Genomic DNA, 19188 nt, shown 5'->3' on the forward strand with positions numbered 1-19188 from the left:
AATATACTTTATTCAAAAATAATTAGAAAAATGTAATCAAAATCCTCCTTGCTTGATTTGTTTCAATTAATGATTATTAGAGCAACAAAGTATATTGTCACTGACCAATGTGATGATGTATACAAAATTACATATTTTTTTATAAATAAATATTTCATAAATAATAAGCGAGCCCCTCATTCATCACTATCAGTTGGGCTTCGTGTGTGGCTATATATAATATATTATCAGTTGTTTTGGAAATGTCCACGCACTAGCGTGAGTGTATTATGTATTTCATTCATTATAAATATATGTGAAGAATAATGTTTAGATTTCACTTTCAAGATTGTTATATTTTTTAATTTGTAAACAATCTTTTAATTCTAATTTGTGTCAACGAATTACGCATATTTTAAATGAAATTAATCTAAAATCATATTATTTAATCTTCTACAAACTAAACATTTAAGATTATAGAAATTTAGTTACAATTTAATTTGATTTTGTAATCGCAATGCACTTATCAATACACATTTAGATATACATAGTTTAAATATACAAAGAATTTACGTTCTACAATGTATTGGAATTGAGATTCGACCATCGGTATTGGAATATATTTATGGTTAGTAAAGGGACTCTCGTTTATAGAAAGTATCCCAGACCGCTAACGCTTTGGCCTCAGGCAGTGCCATCATTTCCATATCATTGCTGATATTGTAGCAATTGTGAGCTCCATTCGAAGTTGGCTCCACTTTAGACCACTTCGCCGAATCTGTGACATAGCAATTTGGATCACTATTGGCAGCAAAAGCTGTCCACATGGCCACCATTCGCTCGATTGTGATATATTCTTCTGACGATTTGTTCAGTTTAGTGGCCAGCACATTATAGAATAGATAGGAGAGCTCGTCAGCATGGGAAACCCCTCGCACCCGATTGCCACAGACGAGCCAGCGAAACTGATTGAAGTGCGAAGAATCGAAGTCAAAGCGGTACAAATACGTTGCTGAGGATGGCGCATAGCTGAGTCGCGCCATCACCATTCGATGAAGGTCATGCCAGATTTGTCTGTGCGAGAATATATAAAGGGCTTCAAGCAGCTCCATGCGTTCCCGCTTCTCATCTCCAAAGTATACCTGCTTCAGGCGACGCACTAGCTGCTGCAGTTGCTCCGGTGTGCAAGCTTCGCTCACTTCATTCGGTATTATGTTATCAAAGTGAGTCATGACCCACGGATCGTTGCGCACGAGCTGATAAGAGAACAGACCCTCAAAAGAGTTGCCGCCTACGATAACTGGAATGCTGTTGCCCCAGGCACTGGTCAGCATATCTTTGTGTGGCTTTGGGACCACACAATGTGAAGTCTCGTATGGCTCCACGACGGGCCCAAAGGCGAACAGATAAAAGCTGCGCATCTCATCCTGCGTGACGACATCCTGATCAACAGAAGCAATTTGCCGTGCAGATGCCTTGCTCAGATACTGCAGCACATCTGCATCCGCCTGACTGCCCTTGTATCCCATCTGCTGGGCCAGACGATAGGCCCAGTTGCGATCTGGAGTATCTGCCCAGGCGGACAATGCACAGCCCGATTGCAATATGGCCTTATGGAAAAGACCTCGCGTTTGTTCGGTGGTCATCATAATGTGCGTAGAAGCAGCACCAGCACTCTCGCCGAACAGTGTTATGTTGTTGGGATCGCCGTTGAAGTGTGCTATATTCTGGCTGATCCATCGCAATGCCTGCACCTGATCCTTGAGGCCAGCGTTGCCCGGCACATCCAGTTTCGGATCTTTCAGGCTGAGGAAACCTGTTCAATAGAAATTGCAACTAGGAAATTCGAGTGTGAAAGAATTGAACAACTTACCCAGAGCGCCAAGACGATAGTTAATGGTCACAAGAATAACTGGGTGTTTCATGAAATAGTCGGGACTGTAGAGATCTCTAGAAGCTTCGCCCTTTTGAAAGCCACCGCCATAGATCCAAACCATGACGGGCAGCGGCTTTGCGGACTCCATGCTCTTCGCGTATACATTAAGATACAGGCAATCCTCCGAGCCCTCCATCAGGCCCATTATCATGTTCCGTTGTAATGGCTTCTCATTGTACGTGGTGCAGTTGCGGACTCCATCCCAAGACTCCGGTGGTTGCGGTGCGCGGAAACGCAAATCACCCAGCGGGGGCTTGGCATAGGGAATCCCCTCAAAGGCGTAGTAAAGCTCTCCATCGTAGATGGTCTTCCGCTGGAGGCCTCGCACTCGACCGTATTTCGTTTCCACAATGACTGTATTACTAGTAGACAAGCGATATTGCTGTACCTTATGGCCGACGAATCTATGGGGTGATATTGGATCAAGGTTACAGATTACATGCGACATGACTGATAAGGCAGCACAAAAGGTGCACGCACTGATTACGCGCAGCTGTGGTCCAGCTTCTAAATTCCAGGTCCAATATTCAAGTTCAGAGACAACTTTTGTGCCATTCACGATGATACTGAAAAGTATCTGTCATTCCTTCATCTAGGAATCCCCTCTTTTTGTGGTAAATACTCACTTGGCGCCCATCTGCAGCAGCTTCGGAAATCCAACGTGCACTTCCATTTTTAATTATAGACGAGTCTATAAGTGGATTCCACTTTTTTCGTATTATTTTGTTCGAAAAAATAAATCCAAATATTTTTAAAATGTTTGCTCTGCTTGCTCCAATTCTGTTGGCCGTCGCAATGCAATTAATCGAATTTCGTCCGTACCCGGTAAATTTAAGCGATTTCGACCATTTTGTATATATGTATGTGTTCTTGCTTTCGCGCCTATATATATTTTGATTGTGGTTTTGGAAACACGCCTGTGTGTGCAAAGTACGCTGATCGTCTGGTCAAAACTTATCTAGCCCATTCCCTAGAAAGATTATTGTATCATCGCAACAACAAAAATAGACTAGCTAACTGTACGAATAACATTACGCGTAGTTCTTAACAGCGCATGTTGTTTAACAGTACAGAACTTAGCAGCTGTGGTTGCAAGTTTCCTAAGTTTCAATATTATGATAGAATGATACTCGCTGGTTAATAGTGCTGTGTTCATGCTTACTATGCGAAATTAATTTTTGATTGCTGATTTGAAATGTCACGATGAATAGTGTTATTTAAACGATAAATATTTCACTTACTTTCTTAATTGAACTCAGATAATATTCTGTTATTTTTGTAATATTTTCAAAACACTTTTAATTATTTTTGAATATCAATATAAGTATTTTTTATTTACAGACATTACTAGAGTAATATTTGTTTAAATGTCCACTATCAATTATTTTTAACAGAAAACCTAAAATCCCTACTTATCTAAATTGTTATTGCTTCGCTTCAAAGTGTTGGTCTGCGATAATCTAATCTAAGGTAAACAAACTTTTATCAGTGAATTTGTTTCGTTTACACATGGAAGAAACGTCACAACCTTATTTTTATTATTATGCTATGCGCTGACACTTTATTCTTATTTTCCAATAATTTTGTCAGGGCTGGAAAGAACAAAAACAAAGGGTTACACTCAAATGATTCAAATACGATGTAATACGAGTAATATGCTTATCAATTTTATATATTACATTGCAAACTGCTTGTTTAAAACAGTGAGTCACTCACTGCATGTGCATGTGTTCGCAGAGCTTTTCATGCATTGCTGATTAACGAGTATAACGAGAATAACAACAATGACGAACTGTTGTTGGCATTTAAAATTCACTCAAATCGGCGACACAAAATAAAACTCAAAATCAGCTGTCAGACACTTTTCTGGCTCGGCTCTTGCAGCACACATTATTCGTATTTGTCGTTGTTTTGTACCTACCAGATAAAAATTTGCCATAAATGTGTTTTTACAGTAGATAAAACCCACAAAAACAAGATAAAACAAAAGCAGCAATAAAAAGACGAAAACGAGATATACTCAAGTCATTTCACACCGCGACATGAGCAGGTGAGTAACGCGTCATGATAGCAAAGGTGTCTCTCTGCTAAATTCACAATTATTCGCATAGCCCAAAGCCTGACACCACCGTAAAGACCAAAAGTGGCACCATCGCTGGCAGCCAGTGTACGAGCATCTATGGCGATGATTACATCAGCTTTGAGTGCATTCCATATGCACAGCCACCGCTGGGAGCACTCAGATTCAAAGCTCCGGTGCCAGTGCAGCCCTGGAAGAAGACGCTGATGTGCCGGCAAAAAGGCGAGAAACCACTGCAATTTAATCAATACACAAAACAGCTGGAGGGCATTGAGAACTGCCTGTATCTAAATGTGTACGTCAAGTCTGTGAGTCCTTATAACGAATATGTTGAACATCAGTTAATCAGTGATTAATCCACAGATGAAGACGGAGAAACCCTTGCCGTTGATTGTGTTCTTCTTTGGTGGCGGCTTTGAAAAGGGCGATTCCTCACGAGACTTGCACAGTCCGGACTATTTTATGATGCGCGATGTCGTTGTCGCTACGGTGTCGTATCGTGTGGGTCCTTTAGGCTTTCTTAGCCTTGAGAATCCAGCTGCTGGTGTCCCTGGCAATGCGGGTCTAAAGGATCAACTTCTTGCTATGAAATGGATCACGCAGAATGCAGCTAGTTTCAATGCAGATCCCGCGAATGTAACCGCATTTGGCGAGAGTGCTGGCGCCGCCTCGGTGCACTATCTAATGCTGAATCCCAATGCCGCTGGACTCTTTCACAAGGCCATCATGCAGTCTGGAAATGCGCTGTGTTCCTGGTCTCTGTGTCCAATACCCAATTTGGGTCGTCGTCTCGCTGAGAACTTGGGAATGAAGCATGTGCAACAGGCATCGGACACAAAAGTGTTGGAATTTCTGCAGAGCGTGCCTGGTGACAAACTAGTGACACCGTATCTGCTCAGTCAAGCCGAAAACCTCGACGATTGTGTCTTCCAGTTTGGTCCTGTGGTCGAACCTTACAGCAGCGAGGGCTGCGTGCTGCTCAAGCCTCCCATTGAATTGGTGGAAACAGCTTGGGGCAATAGCATTCCAGTTCTAATGAGTGGCACCTCGTTTGAGGGTCTTCTCATGTACGCCCGCGTTCAATTGGCGCCTTATCTGCTTACCAGTCTCAAAGGTCAACCGCAGCATATGTTGCCACTGGAGCTGAAGCGTTCGTTGCCCCAGGCATTAGCGCTAACGCTAGGCAAGCGGCTGAGGCTGCTGCACTTTGGAGACAGGCCCATGGATTTACAAAAAGACAGCGTCGTTGCCTATTGTGAGGTAAGTTTGTAATAGAGAAACGAGATATGATTATACAACCGTATTTTGCAGTATGCCAGTTACAAGGTCTTTTGGCATCCTATTATGCGGACTATCAAGGCACGTCTTCGAGCGTCTGCGGCACCCACATATCTATATCGCTTCGACTTTGATTCATCCACATTCAATCATCAGAGACGCAAGTATTGCGGTGATCAATTGCGCGGAGTAGCCCACATTGATGATCATTCTTATATTTGGTACGGCGACTTCTCGTGGAAATTGGACAAACATACAGCCGAGTTTCAAACCATTGAACGTATGATTGATATTCTAACTACATTTGCGGCCACATCAAATCCAAATTGCGGTAGTGTTCAATCGAGTTTACCCAAGAACAGCCATTGGCCACCGTTGTCTAAGAAGTTCATTGTCTGCCTTAATATTTCGGAGGAAATGAAAATCATCGATCTTCCCGAGATCAATAAGTTAAAGGTCTGGGATAGTGTCTACAAAGCTCAGGCATAATTTAAATAGTGAATAGCTTAAAACAAAATGAGGCCATTAAATTATAAGTACTTTTTACATTTCAAAAGTTTATATTTATATACAAATAATTGTATATCTGCCCATGTAAGTCTCTTGAACTCCAGGTGAAAGCTATGCATAGAAATATAACGTTATATAATACCATATGTATATAGAGAATTCACAACTTAGACAATCAACATAATTGCTTGAAAACATTCTTAGAGAAAGTAAAATATATGTGTGACTAAATTCTTTGTTTTTATTTATAATTGTTATTGTATTAAATTGAGTTGCATAAACTTGTTTAAATTAAAATAAAAAGCAATTCAACCACTTACCAGTGTTTATTACTTTTTATATTGTACAATCACGACGGCTTTAGATTTGATAACTCTGCGAGTTTAGATATGATTAAATACAAAAGGAAAACTTTTCATTTCAAGATTACTTATCAGGTGTATGGCTAAAATATGTGCAAGCTAATTAAAATAAATTTTAAGAACGATTAATGTGAGTAACTTTAAAATTCGAATAAGTGTTCATACATCTTTTTATTATTCCATATTCTCTTCTAGATACATTAAGTGGAAGTTTCAACACGTAACAAGATTATTTTTGTAATTTTAATTTGACCTACATACGCGAGTAATTCCAAGCATATTCTGAGCGTATTAATTATTACTGCAAATCATAAAGCTCCTTGCTAATACAAATATTTAGCAGAGGAAAAATTATCTTGTTTAGTTGCATTCTTAATCTAGGTCTTAGTAGATACCTAAGAAATTTTTATAGCATTTACCTGCTTTTATTTTTCGTTTATTTTTTTATTGTTCTACCAAACTTTTAGCAGATAAGCTCTCGGATTGATAAGCTTTTGATAACCCATATAAAATACAAATTTCAGAGTCTTTGTTATTAGTAATATCCAGACGAATAATGACCACAGACTAGTGAGTTGTGAACGGAATAATAGTGTTATTTTACAAGCAAAAAAATTCAACTGCATAATTTCAGCAAGAAAACGTCACCAGTTGTCAAAACAACGCACGGACTTATCAGGGGCGCTCTTGTGAAGTCCATCTATGATGATCCATATTATTTATTTGATGGCATACCGTATGCCAAACCACCTTTGGGTGACCTGCGTTTCCAAGAGCCACAGGATGTGGCGCCCTGGGAAGGTGTACTTGACTGCTTGAAGCCAAGGGAAAAGTGTCTGCAGATAAACAAAATGTCCTTGGAAATTGAAGGCGCTGAGGACTGTCTATATCTGAATGTAGCTGCTAAAAGAGTAAGAGCAATCAGTGTAAGACTCTCCGCAAATAATCGTTTCATATATGTGAATGTATAGTTGAAAAGTGAAAAGACTTTGCCGCTGATGGTATACATTTATGGAGGAGCCTTCCACCGAGGAGACGCAACACGACGCTTGTGGTCGCCAGAGTATCTGATGCGTGAGGACGTTGTCTACATCAGCATTGGCTTTCGAACTGGACCCTTTGGTGAGTAAAATAAATTTGCACTGAAAATAATAAAAGGTTCAGAGCAACATCCTACAGGATTTTTGAGTTTTGCGGATCCTGCTGTTGGAATTCCCGGCAATGCTGGCTTAAAGGATTGCATTCTTGCCCTCAAGTGGATACACGCTAACGCGGGTATCTTCAATGGTGATGTAAACAATATAACTATCTTTGGCCACAGTTCTGGAAGCATGATGTGCCAACTGTTGTCCGTCAGTCCACAGGCAGCGGGTCTATTCCATAAGTACATTCTCTTGGCTGGCTTTTCGCATGAAATGAGTCGCTTACCCAATATTGAGTATCGAGTGGCGCAGCAGTGTGGCTATCAAGGCAAAAATATTGATGCACAAGTTTATGAGTTCATCAAAAATGCTGATCCCAATCAGCTGGCTCGAGCAAACATTCTGGTGGACGAGGAGAAAATTCACAGCTCTTCCTTAGTCACATGTACACCGAATGTAGAGCACTATGAAACACCAAATGCGGTGATACTTAAAGAGCCCCTGATACTGCAGCGAACAGCGTGGAGCAATCACTTGCCTCTATTGGTGGGAACCACCACTGGAGAAGGTCTCGGACTTAGTCCCAGCGTCGTTGAGTTGTGTAAGAAGCAACCTTGGGTACTCCTGCCCAGAACACTTATATTTCACGCTGATTCCGAACAACGCACTCAACTGGGAAAATCACAATTGGAATATTTCTGCAAGACGAGCCTTGATGAAATAAGTGATTCCCACTTTAAGACGCTATGCGATATAGGCACACAGAATCTAATGCATGGCCTGCATCGTCTGCTTAATGCTCGCCTGACTTATGGTCAAGCTGAAAATTATTTGTACCGCTTCGATGTCGAATCACCTGATTTTAATTTTGCACGCTTACGCTATAATGGCAAGTTTGGAGCTTATCATGCCGAAGAATTAAGTTATCTCTTCAAGCTGCCAGCTGCTTTCAAATTGGATGAGTCGAGATCAGAATATTCAACCATTTTCCGAATGGTTGCCATGTTCACTGAGTTTGCGCGTCGCTCGAATCCAAATGCATTGCTCACCAAACCTCAAGTTGAATGGAAGCCGATTGTTTCAAAGGAGGGACAAAGAATGTGTCTAAATATCAGTGACAAATTAGACTGTTTGCCACAGCCTGAGCTAGAGAATCTACAGTTCTACGATAAATTGTTCAAGCAGGCAAGAGTGGAATTAATTTAGAATCCAAGTTAAGACCTTAGATAAGTATAATTGCAGTTTACAATCCGTTGAGACAATAGTGATTCTCCATTTTGAATACTTTGTTTTCACTTGCTAACAATAAAAGACTCTTCGCAATGAAGTGAAATGATAAGATAAAAACAAGCGAGTTTTATTTTATTTAGTCTATTAGTGCTATGCATGATTCTCATTTTCCAAACTGAGCCTGATGGACCTTGCACATCTGCATTAAATTGCATTTAATTGACGAAGAAAAATGAATGCATTAAATATTTTTTAATGAATAATGAATTTTGTTTCAAATTTGCGCTGCTAAGTCAGTGGTCGAGAAAGATTTAAGGAATCGGTCCGTTCAATAAGTTGATTATTATTATTATTAATAATGGTAGGCACGTGTTTAATAATTGTTAAAGCACGTACAGATTTAATGTACATCTCATAAAATGTAATTAGTATTTGGTGAAGCATTAGTTCAACAAAATTACTGCATTCATGAGAGAAATGTATTTATGTGGATTCCACAAATTTGTTGCCACCATAATTATTGATAATCACAATTATTGATGATCATCATATCATATCATATTCCCAGCCTCCTCTGGCTGATTTATCAATTGTACAGTGTCACGAAGACTTAAAAGACTCAATAGAAATTGGTAATAACATAATTGCATCAACAGTTGCGAAGTGATAACCCCTTACATCTCATGTATTACATTAATGGACTTTGAAGATCTTTAAAGACATAGCCTGTAAATTAAATACTTGTTCAATCTTTAGTAAGTTTCTTATTTTCGTTTAGAGATGCAAGCAGCATAATTCTCTTCGCTCACAAGTCAGGTAGCATGCTTGTTCATTTGTTGTCAGTGAGGAACTTTTTCATAAGTACATACTAATGTCCAGTTTTATGCAAAAAGTAACTGATTTTGATTCTTTGATTTTTGTGTTGCTGTATTGAGTTATATTAAACTAAGGAGGAGAAGTCTTTCTAATGATGAGAAGAACCGGCAGATGAGTTCATGGCTAACATGTAGCCACAGTAAACCCTGCAAACTATGTATAAAGTCATTTTGGGTATAAAATCAGATGAAATTACATTTATTTTCTATTTTTATGGTGACAGTTTCCCAAGCACATATGTATGTTCATATTATTGTAACTTGGTTGTAATATTTTTTATTTTAAATTCCAAATGCAGTTCTGCGGTTCCACAGTTTCCATTATTGTTATTTTTCTTTACGAGAAAATGCCTAACACGATTTATATTTAATTGTTTTAAATTATCCATGTTTAGGTTTGTGTTCACTTTGCCATCTGTGAAACAGCTGATTTGACATCAATTTTTGATAGGTCTTTTTTTATATGAAGTTGTGCGTCATCTGTGACGGTTTTCAAAGAAAATAGGCAGCGCCTTTATTTGCAAGAATTCCAGAAAATTAACAACTTTCAACTATAGTCTAAGCATTGAAAATGCTATACACAAGGCAATAGATCATTAAAGATCCATTATTTTCAATAATTTTATATAGTAAACAAATAGTTAGAAAATAAATGGAAGAATATCTTTTATGTTAAAAAATTAAACTGAAATCCTGCGATTAAATAAATTTAATACCTCTTTTAGCCAGTATACAGATTCAAAATTGTCTGGTTGGTGGTGGTTAATATAAGCTGTAATCCACTGCAACTGTTCATTTGCAAGATTTCCAGAAAATGGACAACTCTTAACTATTCTCATGAGGCTCAGAACAAATTTATATTGTCATAGAAGCTGTCCCATAGCTTCAATTCCTTTGCTTCAGGTAGCTCAATAAACTCTAAGCGCCTGCCAATATTTAGGCACATCTGAGGAACATCTGGCTTAAGAGGCTCCCAAGTGATTGGCGCAGTCTGAGCATAATTGGGATTTCCATGTGTTGCAAACGTAGTCCACATATTGATAATATGTTCGATGGTTTGGTATTCTGGAGAGGTGTAATTCACTTTGAATGCTGGAACACCGTAGAACATATAGAAGAAATCATCGGCATGTGCAGCACCTCTCTGATCGTGACCACAGAGAAGGAGCCGGAAAAAATTGAACGTAGGTGAATCAAAGTCAAAACGATAAAGGTAAGTTGGCATTCTGGGAGCATAGGCCAATCTAGCGAGCGCAGTACGATGAACTGCATGTCTAAAGTGCTTCATGGAAAGCAATTCCAGGCATTCGTTGAATTCCATGCAATCCCGCGAAGCATCCTTAAAGCTATGCAGTTTGAGTTGCTTGATATGATCCTCTAGTTTCTCTAGGCTGCAGGTTTCTCTTACCTCTCTAGGTATCATAGTCTTGAAGTCCGACAAAAAGTGTGTGTAATCTCGCTTAACATACTGATAAGAGAACAAGCCCTCAAATGAGGTGCTGCCAATGATAACAGGTATTTCATTGCCCCAGGCCTTTGAAAGTGTATTCACATTGGGCTCTGATATCACACACCCTTCAGTGATATATGGCTCTACAGTCGGCACAAATGGAAATAGAAGGTAGTCTCGTTTCTCTTCCTGGCTCAAGATGGCATTGCATCTGGCTAATTGTGTACTTGAAGCACCCTGCAAGAAGTGCAAGACGTCTTTGTCATTGTTGCTGCCTTTATAACCAAGGTAACAGGCAAGTCTATATGGCCAGTTGTACTTCATATCGTTGGCCCAGTGGCACAATGATGAACCGGACATCAGGATTGCCTTGTGAAAGAGGCCTCGGGTCTGCTCCGTAGTCATCATAATTTGCACTGAGGCAGCACCCGAGCTCATGCCCATTAGCGTAATGTTGTTTGAATCGCCATTGAAGTTGATAATATTATTGTGTATCCAACGAAGAGCCATCACTTGATCTTTAAGTCCGGCATTGCCTGGTACATTCAAATCGGGATCCGATAGGCTGAGGAAACCTGTTATGCGGAAAATAGTATTATTCTAGAAACTATTAAGTAATTTGATTAACTCACCTAAAGCTCCCAATCTGTGGTTAAATGTAACCAAGACAATGTCTTTTTGCATAAAATAATCCGGACCGTGCATATCTTTAGAAGCTTCGCCCACCTGAAATCCTCCACTATAAATCCAAACCATTACTGGCAGAGGCTTCTCAGACGATAGCTTCTTAGTGTACACATTGAGATGAAGACAATCTTCAGAGCCATGTGCAATATTTAACATACAATACATCTGCGTCGGTTTTGAGCGTGGATAAGTGCAATCTCTGACCCCTTGCCAGCATTCTGGTGGTTGTGGAGCGCGGAACCGCAGATCTCCTAATGGGGACTTGGCAAAGGGGATTCCTTCGAAGGCAAAGTACAATTCCTGATCATTGGGGAGGGTGATACGTTGTCTGCCCCGCACTTGTCCAAACTGCGTATTAATAATAGTCGTCTTGCTGGTGCCCCGAGAGTATTGCTCGATCTTATGGCGTATAAATCTGCAAGTTAACACTAGATGAATTAGTTATGATCTTTAGATTGGTATACTAAAATAAAAATCACTTACTGGCAAGACATCTTAAATATGTCGAACAGACTCATATCCACTTCCAAACTCATTGCTGCAACTCTTATTAGTTTTTAATATTTTTTCAAAATAATTGTGTGATTGCACTGGCAAAACTTCCGACTGAGTCAACACCAAAGCTGCAACTGATCGCTTTATGGATTTGGGTATTCTACCAGCGCCCGTATTATCATCTCATTGCAATGCATATTGGTTGGGGCGAAAGGTTAGGCTAGCCGAACAGCCGAAAAATGTACACTGATTAGTCTTAGCTTCACAAATGGAGCTTACAATGGAGCTTCTGGTGTCTGATTTGTATATGTATACAAATTTGACATTTATATTCATATGTACATATGCATATGTATATTTATTTATGTATATTTAAAAGACCATTTCATTTATCATATGCTTTCCATTTACCGATTTACTTTTTGATTCATTAAGTCTTTACACGTTTCCTCTGTGTGCTTTAGTCAAACGATAAAGGAATAATGTTAAGTTTAACAGTTTCTGTCGAGTATACAAATTGTACCGAAACTGTAAAATTTAGGTACATTTTTAAGAGAGCGCTCTTATAGAGAAATGTCTGATCGCTTTAGCAGCATTCTCTTATTTATTGCTAGCATCTCTACAGCTGATTCTCTTATGCTGAGTGTGAGTGAGAGAGCGTAGAGCTTTAATAATAATAAAAATGAAAGCGATAGAGCGAGTAGGGTTATGCATGATACAATTATACAAGGTAGTGCCGTCGTACGCTTTTTCGTTCGGCTACAGAGTGTTATCGCTCAGTGCGCTCGTGCTTGTTGAAGCGAAAGGTTGTATGCGGACGATTTTTTCCCTAAATATTAACCCTTGTGCAAGACAAAAATGTCAGATTGCAATTATATTATATATAAATATGAACTTTATGATAGAATTAAGAACCTGAACTAAATAATTGGTAATCAAAAACAAAAACAACGATTACTATCCAATTCCAAACTATTAAAAATTAAATTATAAAAAACATTTCAACTGTTTTTAATATAGTGGAACAATTAAACCCTATGCGCCATTGAAGGGTTAATCACAAAGCTCTACTGTCGATTCTTTCGCACTCACTAGGCGCAGTCGTTTCACTCGCACTTATGTACGGTGTCGATTACGGACAGCTTTTTGACGACGGGACTACCTTGTATAATTGTATCATGGGGTTATGTATACATATAATATGAGCAGCGTTGCCAATTTAGCTATTTCCCCGTCAGATCTGACGGTTTTCAAAAGCAAAATGCGGGACAAATTGAAAACTAGCGGCTAGCGGGAATTATAGCTATTTTCAAAACAAAACTGACGGCACTTTAGTTTTTTAAAAACATCTGGTAACTTTGTGTATTTTTATGTTTTACGATGCCACACTTTAAAACCTTGCAGTATTTTTGCATTGCAATGGTAAAAAACATCGATATGCCAAAAGATCTTTACATTATTATCGATTTTTATTAGTGTTATACCATCACCATCTGGGTATTTCACAATTTTCAAAACGATCGTGAGACAGTTGAAATGCCGAAAGTTTATAAGCAAAAACCGCGACATGCTTGGTTGCAAGACCCAGCATTTAAGGATTGGCTAACTTTGGATGCAGCTGATGAGCAAAAATGCTTTTGCAAATATTGCAAATCCAGCATTAATGCGAAACTTTCGGATTTGCACGCGCATGCAAAGAAAAATAAGCACAAGTCTTCGTCATCTGCGTTTACACAGACGAACAAAATAACGTTCGTTCCATCTGTCTCTCCAAAAACCTGCCGGCAAGAGGCAGCATTGTCTTTGTATGTTGCGGCACATTCATCGGTGAGCCCAATTGATCATTTGGGATTGTTGTGCGGGACAAATTTTCAGGATGGCGGTGACATAAAGCTCCATAGAACAAAGTGCACCAGTATAATAACAAATATTTTGGCTCCAAGCTTTAAATTGTTATTAAAGGAGGACATCGGTGATGCCAAGTACAGCTTGTTGCTTGATGAGAGTACTGACATAAGTGTCTGCAAGACCCTTGGTAAGCTAAAATGCTAATCATCCTAAAACACAATTAAATATATTCTATATACATAGGTGTTGCCATAAACTATTTTAGTGCAACACGGAGCATCATGGTTTCCACATTTTTATCCCTGGTTCCGCTCGAGGAGGGCGACGCGAAAACGATTGCGAACAGCCTCTGTCAGGAACTTAACAACTTTAAATTAAACCTTGGGAATTTGATTGGAATTGGCACGGACAACGCAAGTGTTATGGTTGGTTCAAAGCAAAGTGTGTACACGGAGTTGAAAAAAAGAGTTCCTTCCCTAATTTTAATTAAGTGTGTATGCCATTCACTACAACTGGCTGTCAACAGTGCATGTAAACATTTTTTACCCGAGGCCTTAGAATATATTGTTTACGAAACCTATAATTGGTTTTTCAAAAAGCGCGAAAAGGCAATCAGATTACAAAAAAAATGTATCAGCTTATTAACGCTGAAGAGGTAAAACGACCTATGTGTTTGTATTGTTTGACTTTAACCTTTTTGTCTATTAACATGTGCTTGTCTGTAGTCTGTGTAATGTGGTATTGTTCTCTATGTTTGTATATTTATTTTTTTGTATATGAATAACATGCATTTTTTGCTAGGTACCTCTCAAAATTGCTCGAGTTTGCGACACAAGGTGGCTGTCGATTGAAGTTGCCGTTACACGAATTCTGAAGCAATGGATTGAGCTGAAACTTCACTTCAACATTGCTGCAACAAATGAAAAATGTTTCAAGGCACAAACGTTGCACAAACTACTAAATGACGACGTTAATTATTTGTATCTGTTGTTTTTGCAGCCAGTGCTAACTCAAATGCAGCACATTAACAAAATTTTTCAATCTAGCACTGGAGACTCAAGCAAACTTTTAAATGACATTATATTTGCCATAAATTCTTTAAAAAGCAAAATCATTCCCGAAAATGTCAATATTGATATTTTAAAAAACGATTTTGTACATTTGGTAAAGCATGATTGCTATTTGGGATATGCATTCGAGACAAAGCTCAAAGAATGTAAAGAAAACATCTCAAACGATATGGAGGCAGAAATTCGTTCAAAATGCGTTAATTTTATAATAGCATTAATCAATGAGCTCAAGCAGAGGTATTCTTATAAAGTAATTGTTATATTTCTTTGTTAACTACCAAATTCTTTTTTAGATTGCCAGACAATTTTGAAGTACTTCAACAAATTGATTTGTTTTCCATTACAAAAATTTTATGTCCAAAGAAGGCCAATATTTTGCATATCCTCGAGCACTTCAAGTTGGACTCCGATAAAATTGAGGACATTCTATTCCAATATAAGAACATCCATCTTCTAAACTGGTCAAATTTGACGGATACCATAAGTTTTTGGGCCGAAGTGTCAAACTATGTGGATGCAGCAGGTAACAAAAGGTTTTCGGCACTAGCATCATTTGCGCTAAGCCTTTTATCGATGCCATGGTCGAACGCAGAGGTGGAACGAGTGTTCAGTCAAATGAACAATGTCAAAACCAAGCTGCGAAATAGAATGGCCGTTGAAACACTAAATTCTATTTTACACATAAGGTATTTTATCTGTTCAACCCATATTTTATAATATTAATAACATTAAATCATATTTGTAGATACGGACTACGCCGGGCAAACAAGTGCTGCCATAATTATGAAGTCCCACAAGATTGCTTAAAAATGATTGGAACCAATCAAAGCTACAAAAATTCAGCAGAAGAAGAGGGCATGATTGAGGAAATTTCAGAACTTCTAAAAAATACTTAATAAATAAATAAAATTAATAATATATTGTCTTCCTAACGTAGCTTTATGTTTTGGCTATCATCCTAATTTTCTGGCGGTTTCTAGCGTTTTTCATATGTTACTTTAGCTATTTGATGAGCAGATGAATTGGCAACACTGAATATGAGTGAGCTTTTGTACAAACAGCGGCAAGTTGAACTTCTAATCAATTGTTTTTGTATACAAACAATTTTTAAATGAGTATTGAAGAATAAATACCCTGTATTGCAAACGAAATACATATTCTGTCTTTTCTGCTCTTTAGCAAATTAAATAGTTTCACTTGCAATCTCATTCGATAACATAAATTGGATTATTTAAGTTTAATGCACCACATATTGTCTGCTTATCAATTGTTATTTGCATTGTCATTAAAGGTTGTATCGCAGTACTTTGTATGGAGACTTGTGACAATGGACAGCACTGTATATCGTTGAGCTTTGGCCTGTCGATTGATAAACAAGCAAACGACTAGTTTCAGTTGACGAACGACTCTCATTCCGAGCAGTAGACTACCATAATTAACACTATGTCGGAAAGGTGATTACAAATGAATATTAGAAAAAAAAAAAACATTAATAAGAGTTTGTTACAATTTTAAGTCTGGAGACATATGAAATCTCCCTGCCACAGGGTCAGATCAAAGGAACAAAGCTTAGCACTCTCTATGACGACGAGTACTATAGCTTCGAGCGTCTGCCATTTGGTAAACCGCCCCTGGGAGAGTTGCGTTTTAAAGCACCACAACCGGCCGATCCATGGACTGGAGTTTTGGACTGTACCCATTATGGGGAGAAGCCGGTTCAGAAGGCCATGCTAACGGGGACCATTGATGGTGGTGAAGATTGCCTCTATCTAAATGTGTATGCCAAACAGGTGACTATCGGAAACAGATTGATTGATTGACATGAAACTTAATTATCGATTATTAATTTAGCTTAAAACAAAAAAACCCCTCCCGGTGATGGTATATATATTCGGTGGTGCATTTACCATAGGAGAGGCTACACGGGAACTTTATGGGCCAGATTATTTGATGACCAAAGACGTGATTTTGGTAACGCTCAACTATCGTGTAGATTGTTTTGGTAAGATTCTAGTTATCACAACTACTGGAGTTCAAAGTTAGATAGATCTATTGATAAGCTGTTATCATTGCGAACTTAAGTCATGATGACTGCGCGAAAAGCTTGTAAACAACATTTTTTAAAAGCTTTTTGTGACATTTGTTAAAACCCAAAAAGCAACATCTCTGCTTCTTTAAAGTATACTTTTTATACCTGCTACCCATAAGGTAAAAGGGTATCATAACTTTGAATCTGCAGGAAAAATATTTACCATGCAGAAGGAGTCATCTTCGACTTCATAAATTATATATGTACATATATTCTTGAACAGAGTCTGTTCATCTGTCTGTCTCTCTGTTTTGTCGCCCCGTATGAAATGCAGTATTTCAGAGTTAGAGTCTTGTTATTTTTGCACGTACATAGATCAAATTCCAAATTACATTTTCGCCACTCCCACTTACGCTCCAGAAATGGAAAAAAAGAATAGGAGGCGTAATTTTGAAGCGATTTTTGGTACGTTTAACATTTTAATAATTAAATATATATTGTACTTAAATTTTCGAATTAATTTTCCCAATTCAGAAACATTTTTTTTAACACATCGAAATTTTTTTTTGGCATTTCAAATTATTTTTTTTATATTCTACAAATTGTATTTAATCGCTACTAAAAAGAACTGAGAAGTGCTGTCAACAAATTATGACTGTGTCTCTAATAGTATCTCAGACTTAGGTTTTAATAAGGATAGACCGACATGTCTATATCCTACATATACATATGTATACTTTATACACTTACTATCCTATTAGTACAGATACAAAAGTTGGTCATAAGGTTTAGAGTTTTACGAACTTTAAGTAATTATTTAATATGTTTTGCATAACAGGTTTTCTGAGCCTAAAGGACCCGAGTTTGGATGTACCTGGTAATGCAGGCCTGAAGGATCAAGTATTGGCTCTTAAATGGGTTAAGAAATATATTTCGTACTTTAACGGCGATGCCGACAACATTACTATCTTTGGAGAGAGCGCAGGAGGTTGCTCCACCCATTATATGATGTGCACGGAACAAACACGCGGACTCTTTCATAAGGCTATTGTGATGTCCGGCTCACTTCTTAACTATTGGTCCGATACACCACCCGCAGACTTTGCGTATCGTCTGGCTAAGTTCCATGGCTACGAGGGCGACAATGTTGATCGCCAGGTGTTGGACTACTTGCGAGGTGTGGAGCCATATAAGCTGGTCAATCATAACTTGGTTACACCTGAAGAGCGTCGCAACGGATTTCTTTATCCGTTTGGACCCACTGTGGAGCCTTATGTGACTGCTGATTGTGTGGTGCCAAAGTCTCAGCTGGAGATGGTGCGCGATGCTTGGACTAATGAGTTGCCTGCAATGCTAGGAGGCGTTTCCTTTGAGGGACTCTTCATGTATCCCGCCCTAAAGGCAAATCCTAAGAGTATGGATACCCTGCCTCAAGATCCGCATCGAATCACGCCCTATGATGTTCGTTTAGTCAACACCGATGAACAAATTCTAAAGTTCAGCGACAAGTTAATCAAATTATATTTTGGAGATGAGACTCCCAGCTCCAAGCACTTAATGACTTTCCTGGATGTACGTAATTGAAATTTACTATTTGTACATATTCACCAATTATGATTTTTCTTAAAGTACTATTCACACAAAATCTTTTGGCATGGCATGCATCGCACTTTAAAGGCTCGTTTGGCCTACTCGAAGGCTCCAACCTATTACTATCGTTTTGACTTTGATTCGCCGGATTTTAATTTCTATCGTAAAAAATTCTGTGGGGATGACATCAAGTCTGGAGTTTCCCATGCCGATGAGTTGAGTTATTTGTTTAGAAACTCACAATGTTGGAAATTGGAGAAAACATCGGGTGAGTATCTCACCATCCAACGCTTGGTGGGTATGTGGACATCTTTTGCAAGCAACTCCAATCCAAATTGTGAGGAAATTAAGCATCTTATCTGGGAACCGTCGACAAAAGACCAATTGCAGCGTGTTATTAACATAAGCAATGAGGTCACGATTATCGATTTGCCAGAATATGAGAAACTACTTGTTTGGGATACTTTGTATAAACCGGAGGCGCTATTTTAAATTTCTTAAGCTGAAGTTGTATCTTCACATAAACTGCAATGACGTTAATAAATATTTGACATATAAAAATTTAAATTAACATTGAATTCTGGAAAATATTTCATTTTGTATAAATAAAATACATATATTCTAGAT

The 19188-nt window shown here is 38.4% G+C and overlaps 5 protein-coding genes across 8 annotated transcripts; 3 read left to right on the forward strand and 2 right to left on the reverse strand.

The window, feature by feature from the left end:
* Window positions 1-376: 376 nt before the first annotated feature.
* On the reverse strand, window positions 377-2922 carry LOC127565956 (esterase B1-like). Of its 2 annotated transcripts, none has more exons than XM_052006943.1 (3): window positions 2542-2922; window positions 1853-2319; window positions 377-1795 (listed from the first exon to the last, which is right to left on the reverse strand). In XM_052006943.1, the coding sequence occupies exons 1-3, from the start codon at window positions 2586-2588 to the stop codon at window positions 609-611; spliced, it is 1701 nt and encodes a 566-aa protein (XP_051862903.1). In that variant the 5' UTR covers window positions 2589-2922; the 3' UTR covers window positions 377-608. The 2 variants fall into 2 exon arrangements, with proteins under 2 accessions (XP_051862903.1, XP_051862904.1); XM_052006944.1 differs by lacking the exon at window positions 2542-2922 and adding an exon at window positions 2396-2526 and having other exon boundaries at window positions 378-1795.
* Window positions 2923-3726: 804 nt separating this feature from the next.
* Window positions 3727-6010, forward strand: LOC127565959 (esterase B1). Of its 2 annotated transcripts, XM_052006949.1 has the most exons (4): window positions 3727-3965; window positions 4027-4303; window positions 4359-5255; window positions 5307-6008. In XM_052006949.1, the coding sequence occupies exons 1-4, from the start codon at window positions 3958-3960 to the stop codon at window positions 5760-5762; spliced, it is 1638 nt and encodes a 545-aa protein (XP_051862909.1). In that variant the 5' UTR covers window positions 3727-3957; the 3' UTR covers window positions 5763-6008. The 2 variants fall into 2 exon arrangements, with proteins under 2 accessions (XP_051862909.1, XP_051862910.1); XM_052006950.1 differs by lacking the exon at window positions 3727-3965 and having other exon boundaries at window positions 4162-4290; window positions 5307-6010.
* A 599-nt stretch (window positions 6011-6609) lies between these two features.
* Window positions 6610-19154, forward strand: LOC127565909 (uncharacterized). The gene is made up of 8 exons (XM_052006825.1): window positions 6610-6715; window positions 6780-7056; window positions 7117-7267; window positions 7325-8489; window positions 16459-16732; window positions 16794-16944; window positions 17810-18543; window positions 18601-19154. Exons 1-8 carry the CDS (start codon window positions 6702-6704, stop codon window positions 19051-19053), a joined length of 3219 nt encoding a protein of 1072 aa, XP_051862785.1. The 5' UTR covers window positions 6610-6701; the 3' UTR covers window positions 19054-19154.
* Window positions 10230-12340, reverse strand: LOC127565955 (esterase B1-like). Of its 2 annotated transcripts, XM_052006941.1 has the most exons (4): window positions 12304-12340; window positions 12013-12244; window positions 11475-11944; window positions 10230-11417 (listed from the first exon to the last, which is right to left on the reverse strand). In XM_052006941.1, the coding sequence occupies exons 2-4, from the start codon at window positions 12063-12065 to the stop codon at window positions 10237-10239; spliced, it is 1704 nt and encodes a 567-aa protein (XP_051862901.1). In that variant the 5' UTR covers window positions 12066-12244; window positions 12304-12340; the 3' UTR covers window positions 10230-10236. The 2 variants fall into 2 exon arrangements, with proteins under 2 accessions (XP_051862901.1, XP_051862902.1); XM_052006942.1 differs by lacking the exon at window positions 12304-12340 and having other exon boundaries at window positions 12013-12287.
* On the forward strand, window positions 14664-15867 carry LOC127565960 (uncharacterized). The gene is made up of 3 exons (XM_052006951.1): window positions 14664-15179; window positions 15236-15628; window positions 15688-15867. Exons 1-3 carry the CDS (start codon window positions 14887-14889, stop codon window positions 15836-15838), a joined length of 837 nt encoding a protein of 278 aa, XP_051862911.1. The 5' UTR covers window positions 14664-14886; the 3' UTR covers window positions 15839-15867.
* Window positions 19155-19188: the final 34 nt, after the last annotated feature.

Source organism: Drosophila albomicans, chromosome 2R, assembly GCF_009650485.2.
Source record: "Drosophila albomicans strain 15112-1751.03 chromosome 2R, ASM965048v2, whole genome shotgun sequence".
Taxonomy (NCBI): Eukaryota; Metazoa; Arthropoda; class Insecta; order Diptera; family Drosophilidae; genus Drosophila; species Drosophila albomicans.

Coding starts and splice junctions, on each gene's coding strand:
- LOC127565956 (XM_052006943.1), bottom strand. CDS start 2,588: ATGGAAGTGCACGTTGGATTTCCGAAGCTGCTGCAGATGGGCGCCAA. Junction 2,320..2,541: donor CTGCTGCAGATGGGCGCCAA/GTGAGTATTTAC, acceptor ATCACCCCATAG/ATTCGTCGGCCATAAGGTAC. Junction 1,796..1,852: donor CTATCGTCTTGGCGCTCTGG/GTAAGTTGTTCA, acceptor TCTATTGAACAG/GTTTCCTCAGCCTGAAAGAT.
- LOC127565959 (XM_052006949.1), top strand. Junction 4,304..4,358: donor TAAATGTGTACGTCAAGTCT/GTGAGTCCTTAT, acceptor ATTAATCCACAG/ATGAAGACGGAGAAACCCTT. Junction 5,256..5,306: donor GCGTCGTTGCCTATTGTGAG/GTAAGTTTGTAA, acceptor CGTATTTTGCAG/TATGCCAGTTACAAGGTCTT.
- LOC127565909 (XM_052006825.1), top strand. Junction 8,490..16,458: donor CAGGCAAGAGTGGAATTAAT/TTAGAATCCAAG, acceptor TACAATTTTAAG/TCTGGAGACATATGAAATCT. Junction 16,945..17,809: donor CTATCGTGTAGATTGTTTTG/GTAAGATTCTAG, acceptor TTTGCATAACAG/GTTTTCTGAGCCTAAAGGAC.
- LOC127565955 (XM_052006941.1), bottom strand. CDS start 12,065: ATGAGTTTGGAAGTGGATATGAGTCTGTTCGACATATTTAAGATGTCT. Junction 11,945..12,012: donor ATATTTAAGATGTCTTGCCA/GTAAGTGATTTT, acceptor GTTAACTTGCAG/ATTTATACGCCATAAGATCG. Junction 11,418..11,474: donor CCACAGATTGGGAGCTTTAG/GTGAGTTAATCA, acceptor TCCGCATAACAG/GTTTCCTCAGCCTATCGGAT.
- LOC127565960 (XM_052006951.1), top strand. CDS start 14,887: ATGCAGCACATTAACAAAATTTTTCAATCTAGCACTGGAGACTCAAGC. Junction 15,180..15,235: donor ATCAATGAGCTCAAGCAGAG/GTATTCTTATAA, acceptor ATTCTTTTTTAG/ATTGCCAGACAATTTTGAAG. Junction 15,629..15,687: donor AATTCTATTTTACACATAAG/GTATTTTATCTG, acceptor TCATATTTGTAG/ATACGGACTACGCCGGGCAA.